The sequence below is a fragment of the Parambassis ranga genome, chromosome 2, assembly GCF_900634625.1.
Source record: "Parambassis ranga chromosome 2, fParRan2.1, whole genome shotgun sequence".
Classification (NCBI taxonomy): domain Eukaryota; kingdom Metazoa; phylum Chordata; class Actinopteri; family Ambassidae; genus Parambassis; species Parambassis ranga.
The window spans coordinates 9,093,355-9,107,918 of NC_041023.1; the positions used below are offsets into that span (position 1 = coordinate 9,093,355).

Here is a 14,564-nt window from a genome sequence, read left to right on the forward strand (position 1 = left end):
AAACATTTCTTACCCTGCCAGAGATACCCTTGATTTGCCGAGCACTAAGTGGCTCAAAGTCCACGCTGATGTATCCCTCCATGGCCATAAGCAGCTTCTTGGTGGTACAGTTAGTGGTATTGGCCTGTTCCCACCAGTTGCCCTGGTACCAGCCGGGGATAATCCACTGATATTTACTGCCAAACATGTTTAGGTTGTACGCCTAGCAGGAGAAAAGAAAAAAATGGAGACTGAGGCAGGGAGAGATAAGATTACCTAACGTTACCAACTGTCCTAGTTTGACTCCTAGGCCTAAATCTAACTGGACAAAATTGTTTCTGTCAGGTTTAGACATAAATCTCAAATTACATATTCACACAAATGTCATTGGCTACACATCTTCAATAAGTTTTCAAACTGCTATACGGCAAAGGCAAGGTTTACATAAAATGTTACTGTAGAATTCGGACTTACACAGCAGAAGACTTTCGAGGCCAGGTTCTCATCAAACTGGCCAATGATGATTCTTACATCATTGTCCTGAAAAAGAATTAATAAATACATATACAAATAAATACTGTATACAGCAGTATATATTAGTATGCACCTAATGACATAAAGAAATGTTGGTGTGTAATGCTGCTATCACATTAAACTTTAAAACGGTTAAGAATCAGCCATGTTGCATATATTTTCATCACTGTTTCTTTCTCATCAGCGGCTACAGGATATGTGAAATCTGAGTGAAAAACCAGCATCGAGAGGTTAACGCAATATCAAATCACAAAGTCCATCCATAACAACAGAGACAGTGACAGCAGGCAGAATTGTTCAGGCTGGAGAGGACAAATTTACATGGGGGGTTTTGGAACACATGGCCTGGTGATTGATTTGGTAAATAATTCAGATTGCCTGGAAGGAATACTGGGGGAGAAAAAGATCAGACAAGCACACAAGCATATACACACAAAATCTAATAATACTGAGGCAGGTTTGATGAATGCACATCTGGTCAACAAGACTGAATATGATGTGTGATGCACTGACAGCCTGTCATAATCCAACCCTAACCGCACAGAGTAAAAAAAAAAGTAGGTCAGGTTTAACTGAGTACTGTAAAGAAAATCTGGAGTCTGATATGAATAAATCATGTTACTCAGCATTAAACTGTAAGCCTGGCTATATTAGTCAGCAACAATTATTTGGTAATAGGACTATCTCCTCTTTGAGGACAGCTCCTCATGTTGGGAAGAAGAAAGAAGAAAAGAAGAAACACATATTAAGCCATTCCTTGCTGTAAATTAAAGGAACCTAGGGTATCCTGCTGTCATATTATAGATAATGACAAACCCTCAAAATACAGTTCATCCTTCAGGCAGGTCCCACATATATTGTTTAGATCAGAGTGAGCAACTAATCACTGTCATCTTAATTCCAAAGCGTTGGGGTATTTAGATCTATCACTTGATAACTAAATGAATAGATCGCTTTAATCACAAATCATCTACACTCACACACTAAAGAGGATGACGGCTTTAAGAAAAATGGAGCAGTTCAGTCAAAAGCCTTCTCAGGTGGTTTATCACCAGAGCCAGAGAGCGTGCTGGGACATTTAAGGGCTCTTTTGTATAAAAACCTTCACTTTTCCGCAGCTCTGGCACCGTTACAATGAGTATGTGTGTGGATGTACAAGAAGGGCAGGTGAAAAAGCTGAATATTTGCAGGGTTCATGCTTGTGTTGTTTTGTGTGTGTGTGAGAGAGAGAGAGACATGCCAGAGGCTACTCAATAACACTGCTCTACCCTGAAGGAAAGGCACTTAACCCAAATGACTCCAGCGATGGCTGAGGGCCACAGCCTCAGCCTAAATTGTAGCATGCCTGGCAACAACATGAAAAGACTGCGTAGTTGTGGGCAAGGGCATGAGTGAGTGTGCTGTGTTGCAGATAGACTGGGGCACAACGGCGCCCCAAATTACCCTCATTGCTCAAGCTTTTATATAACTGTAGCAATAATTGTTCTCAAAGAGGGGAGTGTTAAGGGCAGCCTTGACTGCCTCACCCGTGACAGGTTTGTTTGTAACTTTGTAATAGTGATTTATATGTGATAATGATCTGTGTAGTATTGCATCTCACAAGCCCAATCAGGCAACTTTAATGCTTATTGGGTACACACACATTCACACAGCACTAATGGTGATCTTTTATGAGCTTGTGGGAAATGGGATTTGTAGACTGGGCAATGTGTTGCATCTACCCTACTAAAATATCCCCCATCTGTTTGTGATGATTATTGTGCACCAAGTGTGAGATGCACAGACATGATCAAACACATATCCTTGCAGGACACATTTATGTGTGTGTGTTCTTTGCTGTGTATATATTAATGACCATAACTTTTGCAAAAAAAAACAAAATTCTCAACTGGAAGTAATAAAAATCAGCATCCACTAAAAGATACTCTGAACATACTGGAGGGTTAGACTAAGGTGTGGATTGTGAGAGTTTTCATTGTGAGACTGTTGCTGCAGCTCTGTGCTGTTTAGGGGGTTTGTACCAGCAGAGGTGCTTCATCAGTTTCATCAGTATCAATAAAAGATTTTATGAAATGGGAAAACTTCTGTGTCTATAGGCCCATAGCATATTGCAGCATGCTAAATCTCTCAGAACAGTTTGCAGTGTGGGTTCTAGTATTCATCATCATAATCATAATATTGAACAGTATACAGTATCCTTTTTACACTGCTTTTATCTAATCAGCACAGACTCATAGTGCTGTAGGGTTTCACTATAAAAGCAGAGAAAACATGAGAAGCCCAAAGAAACTGAGGGGAATTTTCATTTTTTTCCCCTAATCCAAAATAAATATTTTTATTGCGTAAACTTAATTTTGCAACAACTGAAATAAGGAAGAACATTAAAAGAAAATGAATACATTCAGCATCTCTTGTGTGTGACTGGACATTCCACCATCGACCTCCTAAAATAGTTAAGTCGGCTTTGGCACCTGCTGGTGCAAAAAATAATGCAGCAACCACAAATCAACCAAAATAGTGCTGCCTGAGTGATGCAAAAAAACAGTGTGAAGAGAAATGAAACATCCCTCGATGTGTCATACTTGAGAGGTGATTTCTAAATGTATAATTAATTAAAGTTACAATAAATAATAAAGTGTTTGGGCCTTTACTAATAAAAAACATCACTAAATATCACTGATGTGCAGAAGAATGAACTTATTTCTAAAATTAGACAGTAAGTGTGTGTGTGTGTGTGTGTGTGTGATTCGAGCATGCCTTTGTTTTCTGATGCTGTTTTGCCAGCCTGTTCTGTAACAGAGAACTTGGGACAGGGAACAAGAGATGAACTAAAGAAAAAAAAAAAGAAAAAAGCGACAGGGGGATGTAGAGGGTTGTCACAATGCCCTGCAGCAGTGATGCCTGTCTGCATTTTGAATATTTCAGCTGGAATATCGCAGATGTGAGTGCTCTATTTGTGGATCACACAGTGACGCCACAGGCCCCTTATCCCTCCTTCTACTTCCACATGCACTATCACATACACAAGACCGGCATTCACAAGGAAATCTGTGTCACCCTCTACCTCATCATATTACGTAGCTGTCGTGGAGACAGCAAACCACTGATGAGCGGGAAACAGACCATTACAGTGTCAAAGGCCCTCCCACCCACTCCAGTCTGAACGTTCTGAAAAGATTCTGAGGCGACACTGTGATTTGCATATTTAGAGTTGATCAAGGAAGGGTGGTGTCAGCTTAAAATGTCAACCCTCAACATGCAGAGTTACAAATATATTTTAGGAACGACAGCTCAGTTTCCTGTTCCTTCTCTGTCTCCTCTCTTCCTCTTTGATAGTTTGAATAATAGAGCATTTTTTACTGTATTTAAATCTTGGTTGTTGCTACGCTTTAAGTCATATTAAGAGCAACCGTAAATGCTGCAAACATGTACAGGTCGTATATCACAATATTGACCTACTACAGTATAATTCAGTTGTCTCATTATGCTCCAGAGAACAGGTCAGGCAAGGACAGCGAATATTACATCCTGCATTTGTATGTGTATGTATATGCTTAAATGCCCATCAAACATCCATTAGTCAGAGCGGGTTATTAGAGGTCACTGTAAGACCTCCCAGTCATTACAGTGTGCTCATTAGAGCTGCACTGGTCTCATTGCTCTGCAGGGCAGTCACAGAGGGAGACATTTATTGGATAAAAAAATTAATCGTTCAGGGTTTACGCTTGACAGCTTCACAAATACAAGAAAGATATATCAAAGAAATATGACACTAAAATCAATGGGATCTCCTAATTTGCTGTATCTGAGAAGCAACGAAGTTAAACCCTCTACCTTATTTAGAATAAGGAAGTGGTTTTCTTACCTTGAGCTTTTTGACATTGACACAGGGATCATTGGAGAAACTTTCTGTATCTGCGATCTGGATGTTTGCTTTCTCCAGCTCATTAGTAAGATCATTCCGCACCTGAAAGAAAAGAAAGAAAGAGAGAGAAAAATGAGACATGTATGAGCACAATTGATAATTTATCATGTAAAATCAGTATAAGTTTATGGCTCTACTCTTTAGATCTTGGCAGATACTATTTCTACCCAAGATAGCGAGGCTCTTTGCATCATTTCTGGCAGACAGGCTCTCTGACATGTGGTTGTTGAAGCATCTTTTTGAAACCAAACGATAATCCATTCTTAAATCCAACTAGTAGCTTTGTAAACCTAACCAAACTGTGAACGTGTAAGACAAGCAGCTTGACATTTCAGTATGGCAAAGACATCAAACCCATTATCATCCTTCTTTGATTCAGCCTGTCAACTGAGCAGCATATCTAACAGCATACGCACAGGCATTTTTCACAGTGATACGTGTTTGTTTTTCACAAAATAGGACAGAAAAGAACCAACACAAGCTTTAAATTATCTGATTATCCAAAGTGTGACAGAAGGTAGTCATTTATGTAGCATGGCAGATGTATTTGCAGCCGTTGTATGTCTGCGTTGATGTATTGATCCAGTGGAGGGGTGGGTACCGGGATCAAAGAGGACAGAAAATGAAGCAGGTTCCCCATTGGGATGGCTGGCCTGAGGTGGTTTATCATCACTTCCTTCCTTTCAGCTACACATTTAGAAGAGGTCCTTTTCAGAGCAGAGGTTTTGACTTGTCATACAGTCGCGGAAAAACCATAGGTGTAACTAATAGCATTAATGATGGCTCAGTTCCAGCCAGAAGTGAGCCATCACTAAAGCATCACTGCACTGACACTTAGAACCATTAGACATATTATTAGTTACACATGTTTTAAGACATGAACATGCCTACCATGAAAATGTTTATGGATTGTACTGAATACATGTTCTACTATCTCTTTACCATTTTTAGATGTCCTCCAGGCATGCCCTACAGCCACCAGGCTCTCTATCCACGTTCAGACATCAGAGAGTACGTGTGTGTTCAAATGTGCATGCCAAACCCAATTGGCATTAAAGCTAACAGATGAAGGCCCTCTGCGTTTGCCCTATATTTGTATGTGTGCCTTAGTTTATATCCACATTTGTCACATGGCCTAAATTGATTCAAATAAAAAATCAAATCAAATCAATCAATACAATAAAAAGGTACAAATAAAAATGAGCACACACAAGTTTTCTAACAATTAAAAAACAGATTTTGTGTTATCATGATGCAATTTAAAAGTCAATAAGTCTAAAAAACCTCAACTTCATTTTCTTCATGTCCCAAAAGCCTGCTATCATAATCGCCTCCTCCTCGGATACTCTGGAGGGAGCTTTAAATCACTCTGTACATCACTCACTGCTGTACAAACATTCCCTCCAATGTACCGCTCACTCAGTTGAAACAACAGAGAGGCCCTAGTGGATCAATACAACCAGATGTTGCTCTTGAGTAACTACTAGTTTGGTGGTCTGGACAAGGTAAAATGTTCTGTTGCTGTTGAGTGTTGATCTAACAGGCCTGGTTGCTGCAATGCTAAAAAGAACACACAGATTTATGGAATAACAGGTGACACTCTTATTCAGACAAGACATACAGAGATGCAAAATGTGTGCTGTACAACAAAAGGAAGACACACAGAGCCGTTCACCTCCAGGATGAAACCCCTGTCACAAAAGGATATTTATTGGTTTGATTTTGTGTACCTTCCACAGAGATGGAGTAAGACAAATGCATCTGTACTCTGCTGGACTGAGTTAGATAGAGCGAAAGAGACGGAGGGGACAGATGGATTGAAAGCTGGTAGGAGGGGAAAAGTGAGCAGCTTTCCTGTGTAACAAAAACATCCACCATTGTTTGGGGCAGCCTGGGAATCCCCAGCAGCAAATACAAGAGAAATAATCCTTTTGCACATCTGAGCATGCGTGTTTATACACACACACATGCACAAATTAGTGCACACCCATTTATGATAGACAAGTAGCCAGACACTACAACAGTACTAATATGCAGATGTGTCTATGTCCATATGCATTTTAGGGTCATTGCCCTGCTGCTGTCACCCAACTTTGATCGAGCTTCAGCTGGCAACTCACCACCATGACAGTGGCCAGTAGGATACCTTGAGAATTAAATGATGGCAAGCTGTGCAGCACCAGGATCTCACTTTCAGACAGCTGTGCACAGACTAAAATGAATAGCTGCTGATGATTCACACAGTACTAGTATGACACTGAGGCAAACAGACTTTGGTGGTCAAACATCAAATCACTCACTCATCATTAGCAAGCACACACACACACACACACTGGGAGTGTTAGTAGGTAACTTCTATCACTCCATCTGTCTGAGCTTTGTGCATGTGCGTCCATCCTTTTATAATGTATTTGTGTATCCACTTTCAGAATTGAAACAGCACTGTGTTTTCATCCAATTTGGATTTTAGACATGTGACAATGTGACGGGTACTAACACACATCTGCGTCTCCTATTGTGTACTCCACCAGCAACAAATTGCCATGCAAATCACACAGTTCAGACTATAATGCCAGTCAAGTGCTTATACAAACTAGCATGACAAATGGTGGCACAAGTGGCTTCGTCTCATGGCCTTACATGTCCTGTACAATGGTGTGACTGACTAATTGTGGAGAGGAGTTAGCACAACATGGAATGGTTATTTATAATGAACAGCAGTTGCTGCAAAAGAAGATTTTTGGAGGGGGTGTTTACAAATCAGTTTTAGATGTGTTAGCAAGATTTCTGTGGAAAGGGGAGAAACACAGGGTGGAGGCTGAGACGGTGACTTCTGCTAGATTTATCAATGATCATAGTGTAATTAAACACTTGAGCTCAGAGGGTGCCAGGCAGAGGACAGAGTCCTAATCCTGTTCTCAGTCAGGTCTGTCATCTGACTGACTGGTGATTGTTGCTCTGTTCCAGAGTGAGCCCTGTTTGTCTGGCAGTCTCAATAATGTTGATTGCTGTGTGTGTGTGTTTGTGTATTTTATGTGTGTAGTTGGCACACAACCTAACCTTTACTCGTTGTCATCTCCCACTACAATAAACCACGATCCTTCCCATTAATGAAACATCAGGGTATATCCATAAACAGGATACTGAATGTGTGTGTGTGTGTGTGTCTTTCTGTGGTGCCTAAAAATAGAAGTGACGAGTTGGCTTTAGCTTACAGGTTACAGTCCCTGGGGACACCGTACTGTATGTGTGTGCGTGTGATGTGCGTGTCGCTGACTGAATCCTTAACAAGCGTTACATAACATTAACCTTGTGAGCAGTCTCCCTGGGAAACAGCATTGCGGATCAGTAGGGAGAGAGTGTATGGCACAGAGTGAAAGAGACAGATGTAGAGGTAGTGAGAATTATAACACTGTCAATACTATACTCATTATGCAGATGAATGAGTCCATGTGTGTAGATACATGCTTACTACACAATATCCAATGGTACTATATCTACAGAACCACTTTTACTGTCTGGAGGGCTCCTAAATCATTTCCATATTTGTTTAAGACTGCATGTTTCAAAAACCTCTGAAGCAGTAACTAATCCATTTGTTCTCTATCCATTTAATGATAGCTTCTTTCAGTACTTTTCAACATACATTAAACTTCCTGTGCTGATGTTCTCATAACATAAAACAATAGGTTAAGTTATTATTTGTTTTATTTTTCTGTCCGGTTTAGACATCAAGACAGCTTGGTTAGGGAAGTGCATGCACTTCAAGAATGCACTTTGCTTATTTTTAGTGGCCAGTGAGGTCTAACAATGTGCATTGAGCTGTCTATGCCATCTGTACATAAATCTACTACCGTTTTGTATTTTTATGGCATTTACCACTTCGCATCTCATCAATAATTTGTTTCGCTATACGCTGCCATGATTTCTTGATAAACCGCAAAAACATTTTGCTCTGAATGTGACAGAGGATTGTACGAATCATGAAGTATGGTAGCGATGCTTGCATATTTGTAAATCAGGATTAGAGACCAATCTTATGGCAGGTTGATTGAATCGGCCCGTCTGTCTTCCCCTCGTCCTAAGCCCCTTGGTGCTTTCAGGAGAGGAGCGATAAAGGGATTTGGTCTTTCTGAGATTTGCAGTGAGACTTCTTATACACACTCCCCACCCTGCCAGCTACCTTCACTTTCCCACCCCTTAGCTGTTGAGCAGATTGTTTTCAACCAGGGCCTGGAGGCAAGAGCTCACAATATTTCACATTTTTCTCAGATTTATGTCTTTAATACCTCTGACATGGCTCTTTTATAACTGAACAATCCCATGTTGCTGATGTGATGTTTGTGGTGTATTAGATTAACATTCGACTCTTTCACAAATAGCAGCAACATTACTTTTTTGCAATGCAAATTCTTGAAAACAGAACTGCAGATAACAGATAACCCTGTGAATCTTCAGAGCAGCATCTCAGTGTGATAAAAATCAGTGGCCGAGACCTTAAAACTAGGACATTTATCTTAAAGTTCCAAACCACCGTTGTTTATTTATTTATAGCCTGGATCAAGCCTTGCTGATGTTATGTTCCATGATTTTGTGTTTATCTATTCAGAATGGTCATTAAAGAAGCAGCGTTACTAGATGCTTATTTATAGGTTTATGTTTTTACCTCTCTCCTTTTTTAAAATCTTGCCCTAGAAGACTTGCCCTATAAAATATAGATATTATTTCCTAAATTCCAAAACTAGAATAAATAAACTACTCTGACTTATGTATGAAACATAGACACCTGTACATATACAGTAAACATGGGCCACTACTGTGACTGTATACATAATAAAAAATCTTGTTCAACAGCATTTCACTGAAATGATCAGTGTTTATGTAACGAGAGCCTTCCTGTTGCCATGTCATGAAAACGGCAGACAGCTTTGTTGTACACAGGTGAGGGTTGTTTCATAGTGTGTTTAAGGTTGTGAAAATATGGAAATATAGATTTGATTTCTGTCTGAACACACACATCAGGAGATTCTTACCTCTGAGAACCTCTGAACATCCTGTGTGAGGGTCCCCACACGGCTCCAGTTGTAGAAGTTGAGGAACTTTACTACCGCTGGGTTCACAGCATTATCTGATGGGACAGTGCGGAAGAAGTTGGGGTATTTTTTCTTGTCTGCAAGAACTGGGGTTGTTGCTGCAAAGGAGAGCTGTAATAAAAAGAAAAGTACAATTCAGTGAGTGTGGAGTCCATTTCTAAATATCAAATTTAACCGTCAGAACTGAAACACTGGAAACGCCCGGATTTGTGTTTACATTGTTGTTAGCAGCATTGCTGCGGCTCCTGCGCTATAAAACCTAATGTACATGATGACACGGCTGCCACTGCATTGGTCAGGGACTTATGTCTGGTTAGCTGTATTTCAATTAAATCATTGAAATGCAGCTGTGAAAAAAGGTAGGCTACCACCAAGTGTGTAAACAAATCAACACTTTCAAATTATCTAAAATGTCAGTATTTTTTAAATATTGGGTGGAAGTGATGAACCTGTATGCATGACCTTTCCAGCTGGCACCACACTGTGTGAGTGTGCGAGTCTGGGAGAATGTGGAGTCCTGGTCCCTGTGTGTAAGTGTACGTTTTGATGACAAGAGAAAAGCAGCTTAGCAATGTGATTCATCTCTGTGTTACTAAGTTAAAAGCCTTTCCATTCTTCACATGTAAGCACTTTGAATCAGATTCCTGCCACACACGTACACAAACACACCTCACTAGGAATAAAATGTGCTGAACCTCAGACACTAATTGCCTTTTTACGGACAATAGTATTCAGCACTACTGCTGCAGCCTAAGCACATTTTAAGGCACATTTCCTATAAATCAATTCATATTCACACAAAAAAGGTAGAGCCAACCAAACTTTCAAGAGCAAACTTTTTTCACTGTAAGTATTTTTCCAGTGCATTAACAAGCTAATGAACTGGAAATCTGACACAGCATACGAGCATAAAGCACTGAATGTAATGCAGTTGGGAAAGTTTGACTTGCCTGTTCTAATCAAAAACAGTTAAGACTTCCAGAGTAATTAATTTTGTGAGAGCATGTTCAAACATGATGAGAAAGCTTTTCTATTGCATGGTTGGCACAAAATGTATTAAGAATAAAGCCTTCTCTCCGTCTGAAAACACAGACACACCAACCATGGTCACAATTGTCCTCATTTCCACCCGCCCCACCTTTCATTTATCATTTCCATGCTAATCAAGTTTTGTGCTCTCTCTTCTACTTTGTAGCACATTTTCAACAATAAGTCATACATTTTCCTCTAGAGGCAAAAATAGCTGTAATTAATTTTGCATTAAGATTAGAATTTGCAAGTCTGTACAATGTAAGAGCCTGCATGCACCCACATAGACAAAGATCTGCCATTTTATTGTTTAATTTGACTTTTCATTTAGTTTCAATGATAGCATCACACTATTATATTTGAAAAACTCATTCAGTCAGTTTACATATTTAAAGGACACAGACAGATGTATTGTAGTGGAAAAACATTTGGAAAACATTCAGAACAGAAGCTGAGATGTACTGAATATTTAGGCACCAGCAGCGGAGCTGAGATAATAAGGCACCGTGCTCTATTTTCAGTGTCCTATCTGTGTTAATTTAATGAGCGATATGAATCAGTGCAGGGTTAATTACATACTTTGTACAGATTAAGCAGAACTTGTGATTCATGATAGCGATCAACACAAGGATATTATAATTCTGACTGAGACCAAAAGGTACAGCGGTACATTTCCTAAAAGTGTACTAAAGCCTTGAGGAGTTCAAGCACCTCCTGACTTTTGGGATGAATGTGAGCTTCTCATTAAGCCTCCACCCACTTCTTCAGACTATTCATTCATCATAGCACTGCTGTTATAATTGTGCACTTGTTGGAACCTTATTAACACTAACAATGTAGGATCCTTGTGAGTAAAGACGTAGAAGAACAGAAATGTGATCGCTTAAGAATCAGGGACATTCAAAAGGTATAGTGCTATGGTTTTTTTATTTAAAAAGGAAAATATATCCAAATTGCAGGTGTGTTTTTCTATACTGTACTTAATATATATACCATAGCAAGACTCAGATGTATGAATCACTACCCACCTGTGGGAAACTCTCAGTTTGGCCCAATAAATCACCACTTTCTGCACAGACCCACAGGGGTTTGTGTTAACACATCAACCAGATGGGTTTTTAAAACAACACAGGGATTACAGCCATCAATTAAGCAGGAAGAAAGGCCTTTATCCTGCTACCACTGCTAAATCCAAAATTACCCACTAGTCTTAGAGGGCTTCAAGGGGTCTTTCCAGCATTGCCTTAATCTCCATTTAGCTAAGGCTGTTTGGTACACCCACACTGGGAGATGCTTGTATGGATCTCTAATAAGAGCTGGTGATGTTCTCAAACCAAACTAAATGCACCAGCCCTCTCATGACTGCAAGGAGGAGAGACATGTTGGTCAGGAGAAGCCCCACCTAACTGACTAACTGTTCTGTGGAACTGTGTTCCCCCTCTGGCGTTTTAGTCTCGAGTTATGGTGTTTTGTTTAAAGGGCAGTTTTTGCTGCCGTTTCTACTGAACTGAAAGGGAACAACAGAGAAATATATTGACCAATAAACACATGTGGTTGCCCCTGGTCACCCATTTGGTTTTCTTTTTGAGGAAAATAACATAAACGGTAGATTTCACAGGGTCATGAGCAAATGACCCTGTTTTCCTATTTCTGGTTTATGAGGTCAGTTTAAAGGTTAGTGACAAAGCTTTACAAAAAAATCAATCATTTCATTTTCAATTGTAGTTCTGAATTCACCCAGCACTGTCAAGTTATGTCCATTTTCTGCCAATGGCATGATTTTTTTTTTCATCACATGAAATTTGCCACTTTAACATTCATGCATTACAAAGATATTGCTCACCATTAGTTTTAATTATTTTATTAATACAGTTACCCTTAAGGTTTCAAGAATATGAGGCCAATAGATGTAACTAAGTAAAGGCATTTTAAAAATTATTTAATTGAATTTTTTAAGTGATGTGCAGATTCTAATCATGCTAATGCTGAATTGAAGATCTAGAAGCCCAAAGAGCTGCTTGTTTTTGTTGAGCTGTGTCAAATGAACTGACTGACTAAAAGGATTTCTCATTACTAGCAGCTATGTGAAGGTTTTGCATACCCTGACATCCCTACATTGGGTTTTTAAAATCTTCCCTGTCTATTTTCATTGGCATTTGCAGATTTAGAATGGAGTTTTAATGGCTCCTCCTGCAGATTATCTGATGTTAGGCTTACCTTGTTTTAATGACTTTTGCCTGATGCTGTGTATAAATCTAGTAAATAAATACAAAACAGCTTGACTTCATTGTGAATCAAAATAAACTTTGAAAAGTAGAAAACTTGCACTATGCATGACATTAGGAAAGTATAACAGATTCTCCATCTGTGCAGTGTTAAAAATATCACAGAGAAATTTAGGACAGTGAAAAATGTTTGGGTAGTGAATCGGATGCTATGAAGGGCTTAAAGGTAGGGTAGGAGATTTCATTCTGATGCACTTTTTGTTAAATTAGTGTGACTTCTCTTTACAATCCGATAGCAACCGATTAGTTCGGCAGTTTCGCTTTAAAACGAAGAATATTAATCATCTGTGGAAGCTATAAAACACTAAAAACATCAGCCAATCCTGCGAGGCGCACCTGCGCGGAGTATTGGCTGGTTGTCACTCTCTTCCTGCTCTGCGCGCATCAGAGAGGTACGTGCATGATGGCCGAAGTCACAGACTGGTTGGGAGGCGTGGCTTGGGGTGAGCTCCGAGAGAACGGGGCGTGTGTTTACTTTCAAAATCTGGCTGACTCTCACTGAGTTTTCAAAATCTCCCACACTACCTTTAAGTTTACAGTGTTGAATTCTTTTTCTTCTGACCCCATATGTAAATGCAACACAACTGTGCAATTTTATCCAGCACATATAATTAAAGAAAGGGAGATCCAATATATTATTTAAAGAACTGACTGACTTTTCTTTATCTAACTCTTAACAACCAAAACAAGTCCCATGATGTCACAGAGTCAATGTGTCTCTCAGATCTCACACCAACTACAGCAACCTTTATTGCCAGTAGTAATTAAAAATGTGGCTATGGGCTCCAGGCAGCGTCTCCCTCTCATCTTGCTACAAGGTCACAGAGCCTCTCAGTAATATGACGGAGGATCCGTCTGGCCCCACTGAGACACAACGTTTTAGCAAAGACTGGAGGTGAATCACTGATACCATCGCTGTGGTGATCTGTTTAGACATTCTGTACACACAGCCACTTATCACAATCTATTTGAAGTGAATACATAAGCTTTGCTGCCTCTCAGTTTGAACTTATTCAAGGCACAATCAAGCTATGTTCATGCATGGATGAAAAAATGAGAGCAGGGCCCAGAATAGAAACTAAGAGGCACAGAGAGTGAAACTCAGAGAGCAAGATGTTTACTGCTGATTCACAGGGTGTATTTGAGTAAATAAGGTTTTGTATATTGACTGAAAGTAAGTGAAAGAGTTACATCTCTAACTTCTCTAGCCAGTTAATGCCATGCATCCATTTTCACACCACTGTCCAGGGTGCTGATACAGGTCCACTGTTACAGCAACCTCTTGCTACAACCATGCTACAAACCTCCATGTGAGTGTATTTAAGCACAACAGGGCTAAAGCTAATTGGCAGAACCAAATGTTTTGTTTCTAGCATGCATACAGTGACAATGCCAACATTACTGGTCTTCTTTGATAATTTAGCATAAAGAAGGGAAATTTATGAACTGCCTATTAGTCCACAGTAGAACAACATAAACACTGATGGCATGTTTGACCCCAGGCGGGTCAGGTGATCTGTGAAATACTTTGAAGCCAAATCATCCAGTTATTATGGACAAGAAAAAGAATTTAATTTTCGAGTTCTAACCAGAGTTACTCAAATATTTTTGGCCTTTTCACAACACTGACAGCAACATTTTGCATCAGCTGTCAGACAGGTAACAGTCTGTTGCAGTGATCCGGCCTAATTTCATGGTAACTAAACCCATTAGCTGTTG

The 14,564-nt window shown here is 39.7% G+C and overlaps 1 protein-coding gene across 1 annotated transcript in view; it reads right to left on the reverse strand.

Annotated features, from left to right (window-relative positions):
- gabbr2 (gamma-aminobutyric acid (GABA) B receptor, 2) overlaps positions 1–14,564 on the reverse strand; it is a 127,223-nt gene that overhangs the window by 50,222 nt on the left and 62,437 nt on the right. Inside the window, exons 3-6 of the mRNA XM_028399215.1 lie at positions 9,472–9,642; positions 4,379–4,480; positions 454–519; positions 14–202 (exon numbers count right to left, since the gene is read on the reverse strand). Of these exons, the coding sequence (XP_028255016.1) occupies positions 14–202; positions 454–519; positions 4,379–4,480; positions 9,472–9,642 (528 nt within the window). The remainder of the gene's footprint in view (positions 1–13; positions 203–453; positions 520–4,378; positions 4,481–9,471; positions 9,643–14,564) is intronic.